Source organism: Aethalodelphis obliquidens, unplaced genomic scaffold (assembly GCF_003676395.1).
Source record: "Aethalodelphis obliquidens isolate GAN/ISIS:26980383/991018 unplaced genomic scaffold, ASM367639v1 scaffold16, whole genome shotgun sequence".
In the NCBI taxonomy this organism is placed as follows: Eukaryota; Metazoa; Chordata; class Mammalia; order Artiodactyla; family Delphinidae; genus Aethalodelphis; species Aethalodelphis obliquidens.
In genome coordinates, this window is record NW_020837960.1 from 23,206,763 (window position 1) to 23,231,022 (window position 24,260).

General features: G+C 34.1%; 1 protein-coding gene across 4 annotated transcripts in view; it reads right to left on the reverse strand.

Moving 5' to 3' along the window:
* NBEA (neurobeachin) overlaps positions 1-24,260 on the reverse strand; it is a 627,914-nt gene that overhangs the window by 314,313 nt on the left and 289,341 nt on the right. For all 4 annotated transcript variants that reach the window (XM_027116524.1, XM_027116522.1, XM_027116523.1 and 1 more), the window contains 2 exons: positions 19,063-19,124; positions 436-500 (listed from right to left, as the gene is read on the reverse strand). In XM_027116524.1, the coding sequence (XP_026972325.1) occupies positions 436-500; positions 19,063-19,124 (127 nt within the window). The remainder of the gene's footprint in view (positions 1-435; positions 501-19,062; positions 19,125-24,260) is intronic.

Genomic DNA, 24,260 nt, shown 5'->3' on the forward strand with positions numbered 1-24,260 from the left:
TCTCTCACATTTTTAGCTGGATACTAGATAGCATGACATGGTCGAATAAAACTATTTCACATGAACTGAGATGGGCTGAGTGAGGGAGTAAACACTGAACACGGCTCTGAAAACAGATGGAGTGGCAGATGGGACTGCAGATTGGGTTCACTTGATCTATGTAAAACAACTTTACTACTTGGTAAGACGTGGCTCAGATCTCACAAAAACCTTATAAAGTTTGTCCCTTTATTTCATACCTGCTTCCCCTCCGCCAAATAAAAATGTTTAACATTTTAAACTTTGCTCCTTTAAAGTATAAGTACCTGTGTGATGAATCATTTAACTAAAATATATTTTCTTACACATTTTTGGAACAGATGGTAGGCAAGAGCAGTCACCCAGTGGAATAAAATGTACACTGACTAGTTGTCTAAAATTTGTAAAATTAATTACCTTCCTTCATTGATGAGTTCAATAAATGCAAGTCCTGCATTCTTCTGAATAGAATTTTGCCATTCCTAAAAGGAGAAAGCAAACCAACTGTAAGAAAAATGAGCATGTAAACAAAAGTAACATCTGGTTTAAGGATCATGTTGATCCTAATAACTTCCACGTGATATTACTTCTAAATCTTTCTAAAAGATTTTTAACAAATGTTATTTTGCAAGAAATCAAAACTTTAAAAGCAGTCCTGTATTACTTAGTTAAAAAGGTGCTTTTGAATTCCCAGTGATGCCGACTAAGATAGAGAGTGAGATCACAGGGACAAAACTCACTGTGACTGTAAAATATTGCTTGTTTTACACTCTTCCTACGGCATATTTAGAATATGCTTTAGATAACTTTTTGGTTATTATTCTAGTGATTTCAATGTTTTTGGTCTTTTTAATATAGCTGGCAAATTGAATTTTTTGGATTAAAAATTATATCCCTTTCAATGGTACTATAAATAATACTTGCCTAACATATTTTTATTAAAAATCCTTATTGATCAGTCATGCCACTCATCTATAGACTTTCCCTCCATGATTTTCCACTAATTAAGTGCTGGCCACAAATTCAGCTTGAGGAAACACAGTCTCCATGTCAACCCTTCACTCTGTTCCTGATCACTTTCCCTTTTAAAGCTTTGCACACATGCTGGGAATAAATGTGGTCCCCAAAAGTAGGTACTTAGGATGTAAACATTCTCTGTCCTAAGTAAATTTGTGAAGAATTAGAAGAACAAATCATGAATCTATATTTCCCCAGGAGAGAGAATCAACAACTTGGAAAAAGGGACATGATAGTCTGGGGACAGTAATGATCTAATAAAAAGCTAAATGACTCTGTTTTTAGCAAAGCCATTGTGTTTTAGCTGCCATAACTTTTATCCAAATGACAAGATCTTTGTTGCATTTTACTGAACTTATTAAAACTTGCAAATCATTTTTGTCAAAAACAATTGTTGGCAACACTTTTTCCCACATTTTAACAAAATGACTTACTACTCTCCTCATATATTTTGCATTAATTGAGGCACAGCATTAGGCAAAAGTCTCCACAGAAGAATAAACAAAAAGAGGATAGAATGACCTAGGCTGATGCTTCGGAACCATTCACAATTTTAAGATTAGAAAAAGCAGCGGTTGAAAGGGACAAGAAAGGATCTAGAAAAATTTAAGAACAGATGCAAAATATTATAGCACTATTCAAAAGAAAATAATCCATGTATAATACATTGGCTCAAGAAAATAAAAATAATACAAGACCCTTTAATCACTAATACCATTTTTTTAATGATTAGGAAGTTAAAATTCTACTGTATGTGAACTGCAAAATTAAAATACAGTAAACCACAAAATATATGAAACACAAAAACAAAAGTACAAAAGTCAAAAAAGATGTCATTCCAGAGGAGGGTAAGGAAAGCTCTGGTGGTAGAGTCGGCACCAGAACCAGGGGCTGGCACTAGAGCTGGTGCTGGCCCGAGCTGCAGAACTGGCCCAGGAGCGATGCCTGAGCTGGCTCTAGCTGTGGAGAGACTCTGTCTCTGGGGCTACTGCTGGATATGTTGCTGAAGTTGGCACTAGGTGTATTGCTGGCCCTAGCTCAGACAGTAGTGCTAGAACTGGCTGTGAATTGGCTCCAGTTCTGGGACTGACTTTAATTCCGGCACTGGTGCCAGGCCTGGTGTGAGAACTGGAGATAAGGATGACTCTAGATCTGGAGCTGATACCAGCTCTACAGCTGAAGCCAGAGCTGACACTAAGAAGCAGCTGGTACAAGAGCTAGTGCTGGAGTTGGCTCTAGCTCTACAGCTGGATCTACCTTTATCCAAGAGTTAGTGCAGGTGCTGGCTCTAGCTCAGAGGTGCTGCTAGGACTCGTTCTGGAATTTGCTCTAGCTCTGGAGCTGCTGCTAGAGCTGGTGCTACAGTTAATAATGGAACTATCTCTATCTCTGGAGCTGGCTCTAGTTATATAGCTGGTTCTAAAGCTGATTCTAGTTCTAGTATTGCTACTGGCTTCAGCTCTGGAGCTGGAGCAGGTCCCAGAGCTGTATGTAGCTCTAGAACTTATGCTAGAACTGGCTCTAGCTCTACAGGTGCTAGAGCAGGTGCTAGAGCTGACACATGAGCTGGTGCCTGAGCTACGAATACACTTCTGAAACCATTACATAGAGTTGACATCCTGACATGAAAGACAAAGATCAAGACAATAGTACAGAAGGGATACTAGGGACAACAACAACAACAACAGAAACCTGAAAATTTAAAAAGAGAACATAAAAAGAGACAGCTTAAAAAACAAAGTTGAAAACATCTCCCAGAAAATAGAACAAAAAGATAAAAGAGTTGCAACAATAAGAAGAGAGATAAAGAAATAAGGAAAGTGGAGAATCTTCTGATGAAAGACCAATATCCATTGAGTAGGAATTGTAGAAAGAGTGAATAGGGAACATGGAAGAGAGGAAGTTATCAAAGTAATTTAAATTATTTCCTAGGAATTAAGTACATGACATAACATCCCCAGCAAAGCACATCATCATAAAATTTTAGAACAGGGTTAAAGAAAAGGCTTACAAGAAAAAAATTTCTTTATACAAGAAATCAAGAATCAGACTGACACTAGACTTCTCTAGAGCAAAACTGGAAGATAGGAGAAAAGAAAACAACACCTTCAACAGCACAAGGAACATAATACTCAGAACGTTATACCCAGCTAAGCTATCCATAAAATATGAGGACAAAAGAGTTACATTTTCAGACATGCATAAACATTTATTTTTCAACCACTTTTTCAAGAAGAAAGAAAAAGAACCTACTGATGGTGTGCTCTGCCAAAATGAGGAGTAGATCAAACAGGAGAAACAAGATAATGTTGTGACAGCCCCAAAATCTCAGGGGCTTAAAAAACAAAGGTTTATTTCTTGTTCAATTTCCAAGTCCACTGCCCGTGTTCTGCTCTGCTTCATCACCACCCTCACTTTGGGAGCTAGACTGACAATGTAACCATTGTCTGGAACACTATAGGCAACCAAGGTGGAGGGAAAAGAAAAGAAGTTAAGTATCACTGGCTCTTATAGTTTCTGCCCAGAAGTAACACATGTCACTTCTCACATTTCTGGTCAAAGTCACATGACCAAGCTTCAGTTCAATGCAGCAAAGGAGTGCAAACCCACCAAGTGCTCAAAATGTGGGAAAGAACCAAACGTGAACAACCCAAAACATGACTCTAAGGGAAGAAATCATATAAAAGGTGGATACAGATCTAAGAAACAGTTTACAGAACTATTGTAAAGCTAACACAGTTTCTGTGAAGAATCAGGAGAGACTTGTATGCACACTAACGGACTGTCAAGAAGGAAATAACTTCATCAGATTATAGAGAGGTTTTGAATAAGGAAGACATATTTTGAATGAAAATTTAGCATTGCAATGTTTATATTTTTTCTTCCAGAATTGTTTTTGTGAAGAAGCAGGCAATATAATTCCTAAATTTCTTTAATGACAATATAATGCAATCGAAAGGCTTTGTATTTGAGTTCAACTCTTTCCTCAAGTTACAGAATTGCTCTTTCTCAAAGTTTCTTACCAAAGAAGAGCTCACATTGGGGAGGAGGATTGGAGTCTCATCCAAGAGAATTTTCTTGAAGCTTTTTGTGATGGTGAGACTTTCTCACTTTATTCTCCCAAGTTTTTCAGATTTTTCTTTTTTGAATTTAAGCATTAGAAACCTATCACACCGTTTGTATATTATTACATTGTCAATGTCGCCACATGTCAGAAAAGTCAGGTATGACGAACACACAAGACAGTTCCCTGGATCTGGCGATTAGAATGCAGCCCATTGCGCTGGGCTGATGAATGAAAGGGAATTGAGGAAGAGAAGGTGGTAACCGGAGTATATGCTTTCAAAGAATTCTGTGGTGAAAGCTAAGAAAAAATAGGATAGGAGTCTGAGAGAAAAATCGGTTCATAGTTTTTAGGGCGAAGAGACTTAAATACAGTTGTAGACCATAGAGAACGAAAGAGTCAGAGAAACACTGATTACAAGAGAGAAATGGTGACAGGGAAATCTTGAAGAAGGCATTAAAGAATGGGGTGTCCTGGAAAGGAATAAGGATACTTCTTTCTTCAGAAAAAGAGTAAAACTAGGGGTAGAAGAAGTTTTTCTTTTCTTGTTCACATATAAAATAGTCCACGGTATTCAGGAAGGGACCCTGACTTAAGTAACACAATTGTAAACGGTAGTGTAATTCTTTTCCAAAAGAGTGTAAATTCCCTGGTCTTATTTGCCTTGGTCTTGTGAAATGAAATGTGGTTTTAAATCTTAATATTTAATTTTTAGCACCAGCTACGGCATGAGACACATAAGTAATACTCAATAAATACTATTATTGGTGATTTATTGGGTAAGCTGCAATTCACGTACAATTCACCTCTTGGTATCATCAGAAATGCGAGGCCATATGACAGGTAATAAAACCTCTTAAAATGTTCCTGTTAAGAATGCTCATAACTAATTGAACATAAGTGTTTCTCTACTCCCACAGAAGCATAATCTAACTGGGCTCTTTTTCTGTGGAGACATGAAAGAGCATTATTAATCACAAAAAGAAGAAAGGATCTCTCTCTCTCTTTTTTTTCCATCCTCCATCCATAGGGAGGGAAGATATGTTCTGTCCTCCTCTGAGCCCAAGCAAAAAATTTTACAGACTCTGTCTATCTTGCTCTTCTGTCACCTCTAACTGTCCTGCTATTTCCTCAGACATAAGTAGATATCAAACACTTATGTGATACAGGATTTTAAGACAACAAAAGCCGAAATGCAACTTTCTAATATAAGAGTTTAAAACTTGATAACTTAATAGTATTTTCCATGTCTCTGCAACTTCACTTTTGTATGTTTTATATGCACATTATATGATTAGATTTTAGATATTGTATCTTTGAAGGAAGAGCCATATTTTATTTGTCTGTGGTAACCACAGAACCAGAAGAAATAGATGATGTAAATTGCACAGTGACTATACTACAGCATTAAGGCAAAAAGAGTTCAATTCTAGAAGTTTAGCAACATTAGATGGAAAACACAGAAAAAATCCTTATGTATAAAATTTATATTATTATGTGTATAAACTAGTATATTTCCTGGTATCTTTTTTCTAGGTTCTACTAGTTATTTGCTTGCCAAACATGAATATTTTCTTCTCTACCACAGAAGCCTACTGGTTATGTTTTAAGATGATATGGCTGGGAGTACAAGCATAATTTTGCAGGCCTTGACCTAAGTAAGGACCAAGTAGATTTCACCTAATGTTAAAAGAGTATAATTCAGTTTTTGAAGATTTTCAAAATTCTTCATCAACTACAATAATCAATTTGGACAATTTCAATTTATGAAGTCAATTTCTGTTAACTACATTAACTAATACTAACAATTTGTAAGGTCGAAAAAATGTTACCGGTTGTCTTTCTTTAAGAAAGCTAGTTTAAAATTATGAGATCAAAGTCCCAGGCAGGAGACATACTAAGTCCCAGGACATACATATTCATCTCCCTGGAGTCTGGGAGGAAAAAAAAAGCCATGTAATTTAATTTAAAATTATAAGTAATATAAGAATAATATAGTAAAATACAAATTTTAAAACATAAGGGCATAGAATGTTCCTGTTACGGTGGATTGCATGGGTTACAGCCTGTATCACCCTTTCATCCACTGCATCCCAGGGGCTGCTTCAATAGAAGAGTTAGAGAAGGAATGACTTAAGACATAAAAGTAGCAGTAAAGCTAGAAATTTTAAACATACATTTTCATCAGCTGTTTTCTGGAATTTTGCATGAGACTTATATATTTTAATCTCTCATTGTTATGGTGAATTTTAAATATATCTCATAAGGCAATGAGGAAAACACAGTGTATTTCTTTCAGCTACTTTAAAAAATGTTAAATGAGAAAGAGAAAAATGGGAAACAACAAAACGTTCCTCACAAGATAAAGTATATTTTCCCTCTCAGAAAATCTTACAATTGAATGAGGGTTTTAAAGCGTGTTTAATGATTTCTGAATGACAGTTGTACAAGTAGCACAAATAATCAATTTTGAGGGCATCTTTAGTCGAAAAGTCTAATCTCTTTACATTCTTGGCAAAATACGGCAGACAGTATTGGGTAGTAAACAAGAATGCGTAACTGTAAAGAAGAAAATGAAATGTGAAGGAAAAAGTAACCAAAGTATAACAAACGGCATATTCTCCTTCGGGTATGCTATTCTGTAGATGAATTTTTAGATCTTACTCTCCTATGAAAATGAGCAATATTATAACAAGAATTTATGATGGCAAAGCAATAAATCTTGTGTGTAAAGAGAAAATAATTTTAAAACTTTGGAAATGGAAAATGGGATCAAGCCTACATCATTATTTTCTCAGCACTTAATGTAACTTTTATTACTCATGGAACATTCCCTCTGAAATATAATTATTTATAACTTGTAGTGATTTCTCCCCACTAGATCATAAACTTGTTAATAAAAGAAAGGATCTTGTTTTATCTAATTATGCACATCTAGTAAGTAGCAAGTGTCTGGCATACTGTACATACTCAATGTATCTTTGTTGTTGAATTGAATTTATTTCTCCAAAATCTATGGTATCACTTAAATCTGTGAGTTCTCAATTCTGACTGAACAAAAAAATCAATAGGAATGTTGTTAGAAAGCACCAGTCATATCGGAGTAGTCTCTAAGGGTAGGTAGGGCCCAGACATCAGTATTATTATAAAGCTTCCCAAGTGATTGTGATGTGAAGTCAGTGCTGAGAACCACTGACTGTGGTCATTTCTCCCTCTCAACAAGACTGCACACACACACAAACCTCAACGTGCCTAACTTGCCAGCATGGAGCAATTTAGTTATTATGAAGTGATGTGTACTTTTCCCTTCAAATTGTTCAATTATTTAAATTCCTTCTACTCATTTGTAAAATAGTATACTATTGCATCATAATTACATCATAATTACTGAAGCGTCTACATCTCTAAACTAAGGCCATTACTATAGTCCTTTCCAGCTCTGACATGGTATTTTATAACCATAAATGATATTTTTGTAAGACTGAAAGTGTTACCTTATAATGAACATGTAAAAAATGTGAGCAATGAATTAGGTTATGCAGTTATTATATTCCTTTACACTGATGCACGTTTCAAAAAGTATTTCTTAAATGCATATTACTATGTAACTGATTCTAGAAGTTTCAAAAGAATAATTAGGTATAATATTGAAAGGGGAGATACGCAAAGCTTTGTGACAAGAAAAGTACACAGCACACAGGAGGAACTGAGTGTCTGCTGTAGTTGCTGAGGCATAAACTACATTGAGGGTTAAGAAATGGGATATAGATGGAAAGGGAAAGGAAACTTTAATCACTGTCCTAGCTCCCTAACAATTCTGACATGTAGAATTAGAGAAATTACTTAAAACAAGGCAAATGGATACATGAGAATGTATACAAAAGGATAATAATAATAACATCGTCATTTCAACAGAGTCAATTTCTTGGCAATGACAGGAAAAAATGTATCTTTAAAAATCTTATCTACAAATCCTTCCAAAGTCTTCTGCCATTTGAGAAAACACACAGACACAGACACACACACAGACACACACACACACACACACACACACACACACACAAACACTGGCTCCGCTACTGAAGAAAATGAACAGCCATAAGAAAAGGTGTAAATTAAATGTGGGCATCAAATTTTTATCTTCATGGGGAAACATACTAAACTAGGTTTGAATGCCTGCAGACAGCTGCCAAGTCTTTAGACAGTTTTGTCACAATTTTTTAACTCTTCTACATGGATGTATAACATTGCCTCAAGATGAAGGACTTTTTCAAAGAATTGGATATCAAGTTAAGGATCCTTTGAAACGAAACACTTTGAAGACAAATAGGTTCCAGAAGGATGACAATGAAATCCCTATGTTCTCTTCACAATCACTTTATGGCAGTTAGATAACCCAGTAGAAATATCAGACCCAGCACATAATATTTTCCCCCACTGGTTTTTCTTCCTCTCTGTCAGTTCAGTGCACACTTCTCATTCTCTTTTGTTTTGTGTATAATTAAGTAAACCAACTTAATGTCCTCAGAGACTTAATCCATCTCAGATTCTTTGAAAATATGGAAAATATTTCAAGGTAAAAATGGGAGGTTAAATTGAGATATTAAGTCTTCTGGAACTCCAGAATTATTTTTTACTTTCTATATCCTTCATGTCTACTTATCATTAATTGCCACTAAAAGAAGTAGGTATATTCCTCAAAAAATTTATAACAAATGCTCATTATAACTGGCATGCTTATAAATTCTTGCAATGTTAGAGAAATTAATAAGTACAAGGACTGAAGTAAAAAATACTATGCAGAGAGAAAAACAGAGATGAGTGTTTTCAATGTATGCAAAAAATAAAACTAATGAAAAAAATATACACGTATTCAAAGTATGAATTTTTTCATTTCCATTGCTTATTTTTATGAACATCTTACTAAAAGCATTGTAGGAAAAACTGAATGTAAGAAATGAATAATCAATGATCAGTACAAAGAGATTATCGATATGAAGGTCAGCCACAGAAAAATCATTACACAACATGAAAATATACCAAGTTGATTACTAAAAGAAGAGTTGGTGTATCATATAAAGATAAATACAATGAGGTTTCCCAGGATCTCAGTATGTGGCTAAATTATATAAATAAATTTAACACAACATTTTATTACAAATATTCTTATGAACATATATACACATACACATATATTTATGTTTGTACTTATGATTAAAAATAATTTAGATTGTTTTACAATATATTTTTTAAACAGAGCATTTTCTATAACTATGAATATATACAACATATAAACACATTTATATTGAGTTCTAGAGGATACTCCTCCCTTATTACCTGCTACTAGAAATGATCAGAAGAAATCAAGGAAATGATAAATTTATTAAATAAGAAAATAGAGGAAATGTTTCATATTTTAAGATCTACATAGGTAGGAAAACAGTAAAAGCTAAAATAGGGTTTTTAGAATGTAGTTTTGAAGAAAAAGAACTTTTAAAACTTAAAACCGGGAATTCCCAGGCAGTCCAGTGGTTAGGACTCCACGCTTTCACTTCCGGGGCCCGGGTTCAACCCCTGGTTGGGGAACTAAGGTCCCTCAAGCCTCGCAGTGCAGCCAGAAAAAACAAAACAACAACAACAAAAATAAAACCAATAAAACAAAATCCTGTACTTGTCTATAATCAATGAAATAACAATGGCTGTCTTTCTCTAATTTATATGATTTATCACGAAAAATATAATTTACATTTATATAACAGTACACATTTCTTAAGAGCTTACTATGTCTTTGAGTCATGACTGATGTACAACTATTTTATCTTAAGTTTATAGTACTGTTGGTATCACTCTTGGTGATGGTCTTTGAATGTCATTTTTCTAGAGCTAAGAATAGGTGTATCAGAGAGTGATCCTCAAAACTTTATAACTTAAGAATAAGATACAGTAAAATATGAATATAAGGGAAATTATACCATTAGCATCGAGAGCTCTAAACTGTATACAACTATCATAAAAGTGCTGGGTATTACTAAACTACTATGCAAGTTTAGCTTGTCAAAAAACGTTCGTAGATAATCTAAAGATAAAATAGACATTTAATATTTCTCAAGATGTATTTTGTGAGACCTATTAAGTACCAATATTTTGTGGCTACCACCCATGCTTACACAGAAGCAAGAAATCATTATGAAAACGGCCTTATTTTCAAGAATAAATAGGGAGCAACCATGTTGCATTGAGCTGTTGATGCTTTGTTGTCTGCTTGGCTTATACACTCTCATATACCAAACTTGTAGCATACATGATCTTAATTCACGCCTTGGCAAAATAAAAAATTATTCTATGCCACTTATCTATGCTACCATTTAAGAACAGCAGGAACTTCCAGTTTAAATCTTGAATGTTAAGACCCTGTGTACAACATTATCATGAAGCAGAGCTATGTGCAGTTATATTAAAATACTTTACATTTATTCATGAATAATCATGCAGCTATAGGCATATAAGCCAGCATGAGAATTTTAGTGTTGGAGAGAAACTTAGGAATTGTTCTTTTTAACCCAGTGCAAGAATCTTTGACACACGATTAGCTGATCTTTGCTTGAAGACCTACAATATTCAGGGCTTCTGGAATATCCTGTTCTACTTTTAGACCATATTAACATTAAAAAAATAAAAGCACAGATGTTCATATATGGAAGAAAGAGCTGTGCTGACCAGTACAGCATCTACTAGTCATGTGCAGCTAGTACAAGCACTTGAAATGTGGCTAGTGTGACCTGATATGTGTTCTAAGTATAAAATATATGCCTGATTTGAAAGGCTTAGAATCAAAAAAGGAATGTAAAATATTCCATTAAATATTTTTATACTGATTACATACATGTTGAAATTATATTTAGGTTAAATAAAATACATTATTAAAATTAATCTTACCTATTTCTTTTTTACCTTTTTAAATGTGGTTATTAGAAAATTTAAAGGTGTATGTGGCTCACATTATATTTTGATTGGACAGCACTGCTGTACACTATCAACTGGAAAACATAATTTGTAAACTATTGCTGTTATAACAGCAATTTTTGCTTATACTAATAACAAGAAAAATAATTTTGCACTTACGTGTAGAAATATAATTCGAAAAGATACACATTAAATGACTAATTGTTATTACTCCTGAGTAGTGAAATTATGAAGTAACAGGAAATTTTATTTAAACTTGTAATACTTATTCTAAAATTGCTTTTATTTTAATTTGCGGGGACTACTTTTACATTAAAAATCACCGTAGGCATCTATGCTCAACTGATTTTCAACAAGAGTGCCAAGACCATTTGATGGGAAAAGAATAGTCTCTTCAACAAATGGTGCTGGGAAAACCGGATAACCATTTGTAAAAGGATGAAGTTGGATCCCTATCTCATACCATACATAAAAATTAACTCAAAATGGATCAAAGGCCTAAATTTAGGGCCTAAAATCATAAAACTATTAGAAGAAGACATAGGGGAAATGTCCATAAGCTTGGATTTGGCCACAGGTTCAAAGACATGATACCAAAAGCATAGGTAACAATAACAAAAATAGATAAACTGGACATTGTTAAAATTAAAAACTTTTGTGCATCAAAAGACACTATCAACAAATGAAAATAACCCACAGAATCAAAGAAAACCTTTGCAAATCATATTTTTGATAAGGGTTTAATATCCAGAATAAATAGAAAACACCTTCAACTCAAGCACAACAACAAAAAACCAATTAAAAATGAGAAAGGACTTGAATAGGTATATGAAAAGATGCTCAACGTCATTAGTCATTAAGAAAATGCAAATCAAAACCACAATGCATGCTCACTAAGAATGGCTATAATTTTAAAACCAACAAATATAGAAAAATAGAGGGAGAGAGAAAATAACAAATGTTGGAAAGGATATGGAGAAATTGGAACCCTTGTGCATTCCTCATAGAAGTGTAAAATGATACAGACATTTGGGAAAACTGGCAGTTCCTCAAAAAATTAAACAGAATTACCAAATGACTCAGCAATTCTACTCAATTATATACATTATACCTGATGGTATAAGCCTAAAAGAATTGAAAATAGAGACTCAAATAGATACTTGTTGGCCAATGTTAAGAGCAGCATTATTCGCAATATTCAGAAGGTGGAAACAACCCACTGTCCATCAAAAGATTAATGAATAAACCAAATGTGCTACTGTACATAAAATGAAATACTGGTGAACCATAAAAAAGAATTCAGTTCCGATACATGTTACAACATGGAAGAGCTTTGAAAACATGTTAAAAAAACAAACCAGACAAAAAAGGACAAATATTGTTTGACTCCCTTTATATGCTATATAGAGAATAGGCAAAACGTAGAGACGAAAAAGTGGATTAGAGGTACCAGAGTCTGGGAACGGAGATCGGGAGAATTACTGCCTAGGGGGTGCAGAGTTTTGGTTTGGAATGTTGAAAATTCTGGGAAATAAATAATGATGATGGTTATACAACACTGTGAGTGTAATTAATGCCACTGAATTGTACACTTAAAAGGACTAAAATGGCACATTTTATGTTATATTTGGTTTGCCACAACAAAAATAAATAAATCAAATCATCTTGGGGACTGTGTTCTTCTTTTACTCATGAATTAACTCAGTAAGTAATTAATAAATATTTATACTAAGTGCTGGATGCTGCAAGATGTGGAGGACACAGTGAGGAGCAAAACGGAAGACTTCACTGGCAACAGAAACATAAAATGAATCTTGTTATGGTGTAAATCTGTAGCATAATTGAAATGAACAACATTCATAATGTGACCCTGAATGACTCTAAAGCTTTGTCATCCTTAAGCAGCCTTTCTTTTTGGATAGTTTTAAAAAATTCTACAATTCAAAAATATCTCAATTAATGTTAAATAAATATACTGATGAGACTATACAATACTTATTTTCTCCATTGGTTGAATGAAATGCTTCAGATAAGGAGGAAATACTTGGCATGATGCTTACTCTGAAAGAAACTCCAATGTAATGGATAAAAAAATCATACTTTATCACCTATGAGAGCATCCAATTAAAACATGTAAACAGGTACCTATATTTACTATCTAGATACATGCACTTCAAATGCTGAAGGGAAGGATGGAGTGATTAAAATCATATAATAATAAACCAGAAAAGCTTCATGAAAGAAAAGAGTTTGAAATAATTGGGAAGATATGAAGTAATAGTAATAATTCCGTATTTTGTATTTTGATAGTGGTAGTGGTTACATCAATATAAGGATTGAAATAGCATTGATCTATACACACACAAATAAATGCAGACAAAGAATAGGGAAAGCTGAATGATGTCTGTACCCTAGTTAAAAGTACTGTACCAATATCAATTTCTTACTCTTGATACTGTATTACATTTACATAAGATGGTGCTATTGGAGAAGGCTGGGGAAAGGGTACATGGGACTCTGTGTACTATTTCTGCAACTTCCTGTGAGTCTATAATTATTTAAACAACAACAACAAAACCACAGGAAAAAAAATGATCATGAGGAAATGTGCAAGAGAAGAAAAAGAGGACAAAGAAAATTACCTATTATAAGATATTATATATAACTTACTATAAAATAAAGTATGTTGAAATATGTAGGATTAAAGAGAAAAAATCCACCAAAAAGCGAGGGAATATACAAGTGGTAGGACAATGAAATATACACCGTTGTTTTCACTATTTTTCAAAGTTGTCGTAATGTGCCTGAAGAATTTATATAATGTGAATATAGAAAAATAAAAATAGGGGGAAAACAAACAATCAAAATAACTGGGGAGACAGGAAAGGGCTGGACATGGCAGCCAAATGTGGAAAGGGGCTTTAGTCTAGGGAGGTGGTCTGTCAGTATTCAGGGAAATCTGTTTACCTCAGAATATACCACATTCCTTCTCCTGTGCCACAGAAACTGTAACACTCTTAAAGATTATCCTGCAGAAATTGGTAATTATCTTACCAATTTCTTTTTGTCCCAATTTTGGTAGAATTATGAGAATTCAAACATGAGAAAAGGACTGTCGTTTCTCTTATATTTTACTATTTTCACACAGATGAACTCAGAACTTTTGTTCAGCCATCATTTTCCTTCTCTGTTTATAATTCAGGTTGGATATGAACTAATCATTATACAGGGATGAAAGTGTTGTCTCTTGTACGGGTATCATGAACTACTGAACACTATTTACAAGTTAGAAATTTCTTATCAATCTCAATTCTAGGCTATCAACATACTATAATATTTTATATGAGAAAATACTCTCGAGGTATACTGCCTGGAAATGGGTAATTCCTTATATCACAAATAAACCCAGATACATATACTGTCTAGCTACTTAATTTCTGATGCACTCCAAATGAGGCTAGTCACTGGTCTGAGCACGTAACAGGTTCATTTCTCGCCAGATCTTTGCTTAGACTGAATCTCCTTCTCTGCTTAGGCCGTGTAGAAGGTCTATTAACTTCAAGGGGTCCATCTTTAGTCCATCTTATTAAAGCCTTCCATGAAAATCTTATTTTTAGTTCACAGGATCAATTTTCTGAACCACATACAGTTAGCACTTGATTATATTCAATTTAAAATATCATGCCACAACCACAACTTTTTTATTCTTCCTTGATTTCAAATTCAGCTACATAAACAGGAAAGTTTCATGGATAACACTAGACTTTAAGAAATAGAAGAATGTATCAATAAATTTTTAGTAAAGATTACAATGCTAAAATAAAAAGGTAGTCACTAAATAATTAAATGTGACATAATTTCACCATGATAATTAGGATTTCATATTTCCAAAGATGCTTGAAAAATGTAGTTCATCTGTAGTTTTCTTAAATTTATAATCTTCCTATTTTAAGCACCAAAAATTCTTTAAATATTGAGTACTTATGAATAAATATTCTTTAGTAGGCCTCTATATTCATCTTATCTATGTCTTTGTACCTCAATCTTAGGTTTAATATAATTAAAAGAAAAGTATGTCTTTATCTTTGCAACATCTGACTAAACTGTATCAAATTGGAGAAAAAATGAAAAATTTAGAAGTTCAAAGGCTAAATCATTTTAAAAAAGGAAGACTGTCCTTCAGTTGTGGTACTTTTGTAAGTGCTGTGTTTAGAGGTCCTGGGTTATATGGCCTTGATCACATCAGTGAAGTCACTAGAACCCTTTTTATTTAAGTATATGAAGTATTTAAAAAAGAATAAAGGCAAACAAAACCACAAAATAATTCATGTTAGTAACTTCATACACAGATCCTAAAAAGACTTGCAAGGCTGACTTCTACTTTATGTTACTTATACATTTTTGGGTTTTTATTGAGAATAAAAATGATACATTAAGCATACATTTGCTTAATCAGTGCTTCAAGTCAGAAAGTACTTAAATACTGAGAGACATTATTTTTTTTACATAAAAGTTTCTCAATTTATAAAACATTTTTTATTGACAGATAAGGCACAGAAAAATGCAAGTGACATCTGCTAAGCTTTACTTATGAAAACGTAAAGAAATCCTACGGGATAACATCACTCAATTTTTCCTGGAGTACCTCTGATGGAGACTTCCTAAAAAAAATCTGGAAATAATTAGAAACTATTATAGTACCTTAAAAAGTTTACTTGAAAACTAAATCTGCTCTTCATCAAAGAACACAATACACTCAGAATAATGTAATGGAAAAATTAGGTGCACATATAGACTAATGAAAAGCACCTCAACCACATCTGATTGTAAAACTTAAAAAAAAAAAAAAAAAAAAAAAGTTGATAGAGGACAATAGCAGACGGTGAGATACTGAAGAACTCCAGAGAAAACTATTCACTGATTAAGCACTGATTTTTCAAAGTACTACATATTAACTATTTTACTCCAGTTCATTTTACTCCCAATTTTTTTTAAAAGATACTACTAAGTGCACTTTAAATACAAACTGAAAGGAAAGAAGAATAGTTAATTCTTTATGTCATAAGATCTACAGGAAAAAGAAAAATATCCATATATGGTAAAAAATGTTTTGTGTATCTGTGGAACAATTAATGCAATATAATGATAATGCTAATAGCATCTTAAAACTTAAAATGTGTTTTCCACAGAAACCTAAAATTCCACTGGGGGGTAGACTGGATGGCATGTCCCTTAGAGTTTAAAAGACTGTCCATATGAACTGAATTATCCTTGACAAGTACCTTCAGACACTTGTAATACGATCTCATGTAAATTTAGACCATATTTTACACACAAACCACTGGCAATAGTAAGTTTATTCAGGAGCTCAGATAAAAAGGAAAGAGAAGCTGATATCCTTAATAATATGTAGTAGTTAACATGAAATTTCCGAAATCAAAAGCATAAAAATAAAAGCATCTAATGAAAGAAAAACTAATGCTGTGAGAAATGTTACATTTTCCTTTCCATTTTCAGCCCTTAGCTACCTGTTTTATCCAAATAAAATGCTATGCTTTCATGTTCTATCCAAATTTAGGGGGGGAAAAGCATATTCTAAGCAAGTAAATAAACCAGAAAATTGCATTTGCATTGAAAACTTATTTTAACCAATAATTAAATCACAGTGTGGATAATATCTTAGCTGTATTTCCCACTGTGGGAGAAACATATACATGCAGTTCATCAAGACAGTAACTCATTCAGATTTTCAGCTCTTTTATGAGTCCTAGTAACTGCTCATCATAAGAACATTGAGCTATCAACACCTGCAAAGGGCTGACTGTAAAACAGAAGAAAACTCAAAACTCTGCAGCTTTAAAGATTCCTCAGGATTGCCTGTGCCTTGGCGCAAAGACAGCTTACAGAACTATGCTAATTCTACAGGGATCCAGCTCCACTGTCAAAAGGGTGTGTTAGGTCTGTAGACGAGAACTCAGCACTGGCAGTGCTGCTGCACCAAGCAACCTCCGCAGCATCAGCAACTGTATTATTACTGTCAGGAGCCTGCTGCTGCTGTGTGGCCTGGCTAATGGGTTACAGTATAAATCATCATGAAGTTGAGTAGTAGAGAAAAGAGCAGACTATTTTAAGAAACTTTGACAACATGTCCATTTTGTGTGTGTTCTCGAAAACCAAGGTTTTATACATCCGTTGAACAATGGATGATCTTCAAAAGACGCTTTTATAAGCTAATTGTAAACTAGAATAGTAAACTCCTCCCACCTGAACTGCATCGAAGGAAGATTACTCATTTGTTTCTTTATTTTTTAAAAACATTTTTGTGGAAAGCAAAGTTCCAGTTTAATAGAAAATAAAACAACTGGAGCTTTTTTCAGTAAACAAATACATTTTTAAGTCACTTAAATGAGGTATATTTAATCAATTAACCACTTAAATATTTAAAGCACACTGAATTATTTTAAACATTCAACGTAAAGATCAAATTGAGAGACATGTTTATAATATTGCTTTGCTGAAACACTGAAAGTGCACTGCATAGAGGGCTTAAATTTCTCACTCTTCCTTTCAATCAATATCTGAGGCAAAGTTTCATCTCTAGGGCCCTTAATGGCAGGAATTCCTGGAGCCAGCAAATGAGTAATGTTAAACCTATGATTAGATGATGAGGCCATCAAAGACACTAGACCCTAATGCTACATTCTTCTTTATTTCTCTGAACTGCAGTGAAACCAAGAGCTAAGGAAGAAGAAATTTTACACTATATTTTCCCCATAAAACCATGTTTTTTTAAATGTGCATTGTCAAGAACCTACAAGGTCCAGACAGATCTCACAGAATGTCTCTCGAACTCAGGACTCTGGCATTAGGTAACAATTTTCAAATGCCCTGCAGATGAACTCTTGCCAGGAATGCTGTTTTCTTTAACTTCTTCCTTATTAATATTCTTTCTGGATGAAAAGGGGAAAATGGACCTAATGATGTCCCTATGAATATATTCTTGAAGAAAGTAAACCTGGAGACTGAAAATTACTGGGTAAGTTTTTGGTTCTTTTGTTTCTGCTGATGCTTTAAAGGATCAATTGAAGCCATATTGTTGTTTATTTGGAAGTTAGTTGTGGTTTTAGCCAGACCTCAGGTCAGTAACTAGAAACAGTATAGATGTATTTTCCTTGCTACTGAGGAAATTAGAGATAATGTAATAACTACTTATTACAAACACACATAAGGTCTTTTTATTCTCATATTACAAAATATTTAATACTTATGTGAAAATCGGGATCACTAGGAGACTTGGGAGAGCTGGCAAGAAGAAAGACCATTAGGTCCCTATTTTAGTTATCAGAAAAATGTTACATATAATTTTCTCATAATTGCTTAAAAAAACAACACCCAACAATTATAATTCTATTTTTAATTCTGATTATTAAAGATAAATAGTATAAGTAGATTTTTAGAATTTACATTTAAATATACAAATTACATTAAAAAAGGGAAAGCAGCAAGGTATCGTATCAAAAACCCCTCACTAATAAGCTATATTTTATACTTTGGCTACTGCAACAAAAAAACCTCTAGTTTTCATTATCTATAAGAGTGAAAAAGAAACCATGTAATTAACAATGAACATCAAAATTATAAATAATACTGTATCATTTTTAAAGGATGGGGTGTAAAGATGGATATCAAAAAATCTATAACAAATTATATATACATATATTTGCAGAGATTAAAAAATAGGGAACAACAGAAGGCTAGGTAGGTGGGAAATAATAAGACAGCTAAAGGGAGGGAAGGGAAAGGGAGACTAAATCAATATTTGCATGGTAAGATCATCTACATAAATATACATCTCTATGTAATTTATTGCCTTCATCTATGAAATGATAGAAATTTTTAAAATAGATAAACATATACATATATATTCACATACATTCTTTTGTTAGTGACAAAACAATCCTCATGTAGTTTAATGTAATCAAGTGATTGAGATTTCGTACCTGAGAACAAAGCAGCATAACAAGCTCAACCACAGATGTGCTGGACTTCATACAAACAAGGCCTACAAGGAAGAAAGGTTAAAACAAAATGAAATTACAATGGTAGAAATCATCATTCTAAGTTAATTCATTATATAGGTTTTAACTTATAAAATCTTTCTTTAAAGTAAAATTCCTAAAATGAAATGAATGGAAACATTCATTAACATATTTTTATAGCATTAATTTCAAAATATTCAGATATTCAAGAAGATGTGAAAAATACTAAAGAAATTGACCTCAGGCTTGGGTTATTTATTTGGTCAAGGCATTTCTTATATTTAAACAAGGTGGGGTAGCTATCAAAATTGATAAGCTAGTTAGAACTCTTTTTATTCCAATGACATTTGCTATGTTATTGTTTCCTGGAGCACAGAACAGTAATCATTGAAGACCTGCCTAAATTTTCTTCCAAAAAACAAAATTAAAATAATTTACAAACAGGTAATTACCCACTGGTTGTCAATTGTTAAATGAATTTTATAATATTGAAAAATGAATTTCACATACAATTAACATATTATGAAATACTTGTAAAATATTCCATTGTTCTGCTTCCAAAGTCTCTGAATAGACATCAGAAGAAAAAAGAATTAAATGTATTAATACATATGTAATAATGGCTACTACTCATTGATCACATATTATGTGCTGGGTATTGTGTTAATGTACAAGAACTCATTTAATTCTCATTTATATTCTGTGATGTGCTATTATTATTACAATTCTACAGGTAAGAAAATATTCTTAAAAAGTTTAAATGTTGATTATTCATCAAGACTTCAATTAAAAAGATGACTGCTGTATAACATAATAAGAAGGCAGATCATGATTGTTAGTATTTTTAAAGTGCCAACATATAGAGAAAGATGTAACCAAGGATTCATAACAATCTCTGGTAGGAGGAGAGTATATTCATCATGATGTCCGCTCATTTAAAATATATTTTTAAAAATTTTTAACTAAGTTTTTATTTATTTATTTATTTTTTGTGGTACGCAGGCCTCTCTCTGTTGTGGCCTCTCCCGTTGCGGAGCATAGGCTCCGGACGCGCAGGCTCAGCGGCCATGGCTCACGGGCCCAGCCGCTCTGGGGCATGTGGGATCTTCCCGGACTGGGGCACGAACTCGTGTCCCCTGCATCGGCAGGCGGACTCTCAACCACTGTGCCACCAGGGAAGCCCTAACTGTTTTTTAAATTAAATTAATAGACTAACTTTTTTTTCTTTTTATATGAAGACAAATATAATCAGTAAAAGCCCTGTATAGTAAGAAATGCCATGATCTTACATTAGTTGTTGCTAAATGGCAAACTAAAGCGAAACCAGTTATTTTTTCTTCTTAAGGTGATTTCAATAAAGAGTCTCAAATGTCTTCCAGACACTAGCATGTATATTTATTGTAGGTAGTCGATAAATACCCTTTTGTGCCCATTCTGCTAACAACTCTATCCTTAACGTACAGACCTACAAAACAAGTTGTAAAACCTGATAAAAGGTTCCATTTTATCAGATCTTTGGGCAGACAGTTAACTAATGAAATAAGAGGCAGATGTGAAAAGCTCATTTAAGAGACAATTGTTGCAACTGATCAGCAATTCTCATGCTCAGGAGCTAGAGAGTCAGAAAGATTAATGGGACATTTATCACCTGTTGGCTACTCAACCACCTGAAATTCTGACAAAGAAAAACTAAAAAAAGGCCAAAGGACTATGTACAGCAAAAGGATTGTAAATAAAATCTGTACTCCATATCAATTTAGATTTTAGACTGTCAAGCTGTATAAAGAATGATTAGACTACAAGGCTATATGATGAATGATTATATAAAGAATTTTTCACTACATATTCTGTGTACTAGAGTTTTGAAATACATAACTTGTACAAATTAGGAAAAACATGCAATTATATTCATTTCTCACAGACTAATTTTAAATGAACTTCTAAAAAACTGCTGTGTAACAAGAATATTCATGCTTCTTCCAAACACATACTATCATTCCATCATAAGAAAAACAAATGCTCCATCAATGCTTTGTTCAAAGGAAATGAGAACAAAATGACAGGATAGCAAAACTGCAGTTTGTAAACAGCACTCTAGGTACTTTGAAAAAGGCCATTGTGATTTCAACTCAATAGACCCTTGCACCTTTACTAATGTGATGTAATTAGAATGAACAGAATGATAATGGATCCTACTCAAAATAACAATACGAAACAAAACAAACAAGCAAAACCTAAATTTGACAATGAGAACACAAGCAGAGGCAATTTTGGAAGACTTATCACCTTTCAAAAATTATATAATCATTTTGGTTGACACTATTTCTAAGTGTTAACAAAAGTATTACTAAAACAAATAGATTTTTTATTAGAGATATGAGATACTGAAGATATCTAGAGATATTGAGACATTTAATAGAGCTATTGAAAATACAAGCATTGTCTGATGACACTAATCCTTGCACATTCTCTAAATAAAAAAGCACCTATATTTGAAAATTTAAGGTGCAAGTAATAAACGTGGTTTGGTATAACTTTAACCATAAGCTCAAGAAAGCCAAATTTATCTAGCGATACTATACTCAGGCTATATATGCACAAGGCAAATATTTAAAATTGTTATGTCTGAAACAGGTTGAGTTTTTTTTCCTTTTTGCATCTGGCAACAAATTCATAATCAAACCAACTCATTTGATATCTCCTCATGAGTAAAGGATAGTGTTAGCACTCAGGAGATTAATAAGACACTATCTACACCTTCCCAAGGGCTCCATCTTTTAATTCCAATCTAAGATTATCTAACGTTTACATAGAGCTTTGGCTGCGCTGGGTCTTCATTGCTGCGTGCGGGCTTTCTCTAGTTGCGGTGAGCAGGGGCTACTCTTCATTGCAGTGTGCGGGCTTCTCATTGCAGTGGCTTCTCTTGTTGCGGAGCACGGGCTCTAGGCACGTGGGCTTTAGTAGTTGCGGCTCGCGGGCTTCAGTAGTTGTGGCATGGGGGCTCGGTAGTTGTGGCTCATGGGCTCTAGAGTGCAGGCTCAGTAGTTGTGGCACACGGGCTTTGTTGCTCTGCGGCACATGGGATCTTCCCGGACCTAGGCTCGGACCTGTATCCCCTGCACTGGCAGGCAGATTCTTATCCACTGCACCACCAAGGAAGACCTACACAGAGCTTTATCATTTACAAATCACTTATATATGCTGTCTCATTGGATTCTCTTAACAACTCTTTGAACTAGTTATTATCACCTCATGTGAGAGATAAAAAAATGAAGGGATTCAGTGACTAGCCCAAGATGTTTCATACAGTAAGTGGTGGAACTGGGACCTGAATTCAAGTCATTTAACTTGAAAGGCCATTTCGTGTTTGCTGCAGCACTACTTAAATAATTTGACACTAACAGGATGGCAACATGTGACGATGAGAAAGGTCATAATGGTTAATTCCAACTTGGGTGATTTTGACAGTTTTCTTGGAGAAGGTAGCATATGTTGGTCAGACATGGGGACCAAAAGCTTAAGCAGAAAGTACAGAGGGAGCAGGGGACGAAAAAACTCTGAAAAGACCTTTGTAGCTTGGGCGACTGGCTGACTAGAATACAGGGGGGTGCGAAAGTGGGACTGGAGCGCTACAGTAAAATTCAAAGATAGATAAAGATGGAAAGAAAGAAAATTACACGTTTCTGAAAGTTAAGAGGGGAGGAATGACACTAGGATCAGTTATGGCATCCCTATTCCATGATGACTTTTCTTACCTTGTCAATTAAGAAGTATCCCCTACGGAAGCGATACAAATGTGCCCCTCCAGCAAAAATCTAGTTAGAAGTGTTGGCCAGTTAACAGACCACTTTCACCAGGAAATGTATATTCACCAGAATAACTATTCTGACTAGAAATACCAGTCCAATACTGTGGACCATACTATCTTACCAGTATAAAGTGAACCCATGGAATGTAGATAGTCAACATGTGAGAGAAAGAAGCCTGAAAATATAGGAGGTGCTCCAGTGGTGAGGAAACTGTCTAGTACAAGCTTTTGAATATACTATGAACTACACTGAAACACTGTTCAACGTTGTCTGACTGGCCAAGATACAAGTACATGAGAAGTTGAATTAGGTAGACAAATTTGAAGTGGTCCAGATCCAGGCAGCAAACACATACTGGGTACAGATGAGTGAACTGCCACCCAAATAAATCGCTGGCAGTGTTTTTGGGTTTACACTTACTAGGGGTAAAAAGTCAGTTTCTACTTTCAGAACTACATTCCTCTGCCAATAAAACAAACAAACCACCACCACCAACAAAACCTCACCAAATCCCACTAAATTGTAAAATGAACGTTAAGTTAAAAGCTTGACCTTTGGGATAAAACTATCTTTCTTTAATAAAAGAAATACTGAAAGGTATTGTGATGCTGTTTTAATACACAGCCGTCAGAAACATTTGATTCAATGTGTGGGTCTGACTTCATGCATCTGTAGAATTAGAAGATCAAATTATGACACTTAAAAATAGTGTAGAAAAATTCCATCTCTAGCAGGATGCCCCTTATGGTGGGAGGTGAAGCGTATGAAGCGTTACGGTTACAAGAGAGGAATTATACTTACAGCTGGGATGCATCTTCTAAGGAACATCAAGTTTTCTTTCAGCAAGGGCCCTCTTCCAAAAGAGGAGAGCATTCACATCTATGACTAGGGCAGTGCTGAGTATATTCTCAATAAACTTTAGTTAAATGAATTAAAAACCATCACTAACTGAGGAAATATATAGTTGATATATATTTATACAAATAAATATAAGTTGATGAAGAAAAAAGATTTTAAGGAAAAATAAGAGTGTTTTTTTAAGAACAAGAGCGCCATTCAAAAAGCATTTATTTTTACTTATTTATTTTTTTAACATCTTTATTGGAGTACAATTGCTTTACAATGGTGTGTTAGTTTCTGCTTTATAACAAAGTGAATCAGTTATACATATACATATGTTCCCATATCTCTTCCCTCTTGCGTCTCCCTCCCTCCCACCCTTCTAGGTGGTCACAAAGCACCGAGCTGATCTCCCTGTGCTATGCTGCTGCTTCCCACTAGCTATCCACCCTATGTTTGGTAGTGTATATATATCCATGCCACTCTCTCACTTCATCACAGCTTACCCTT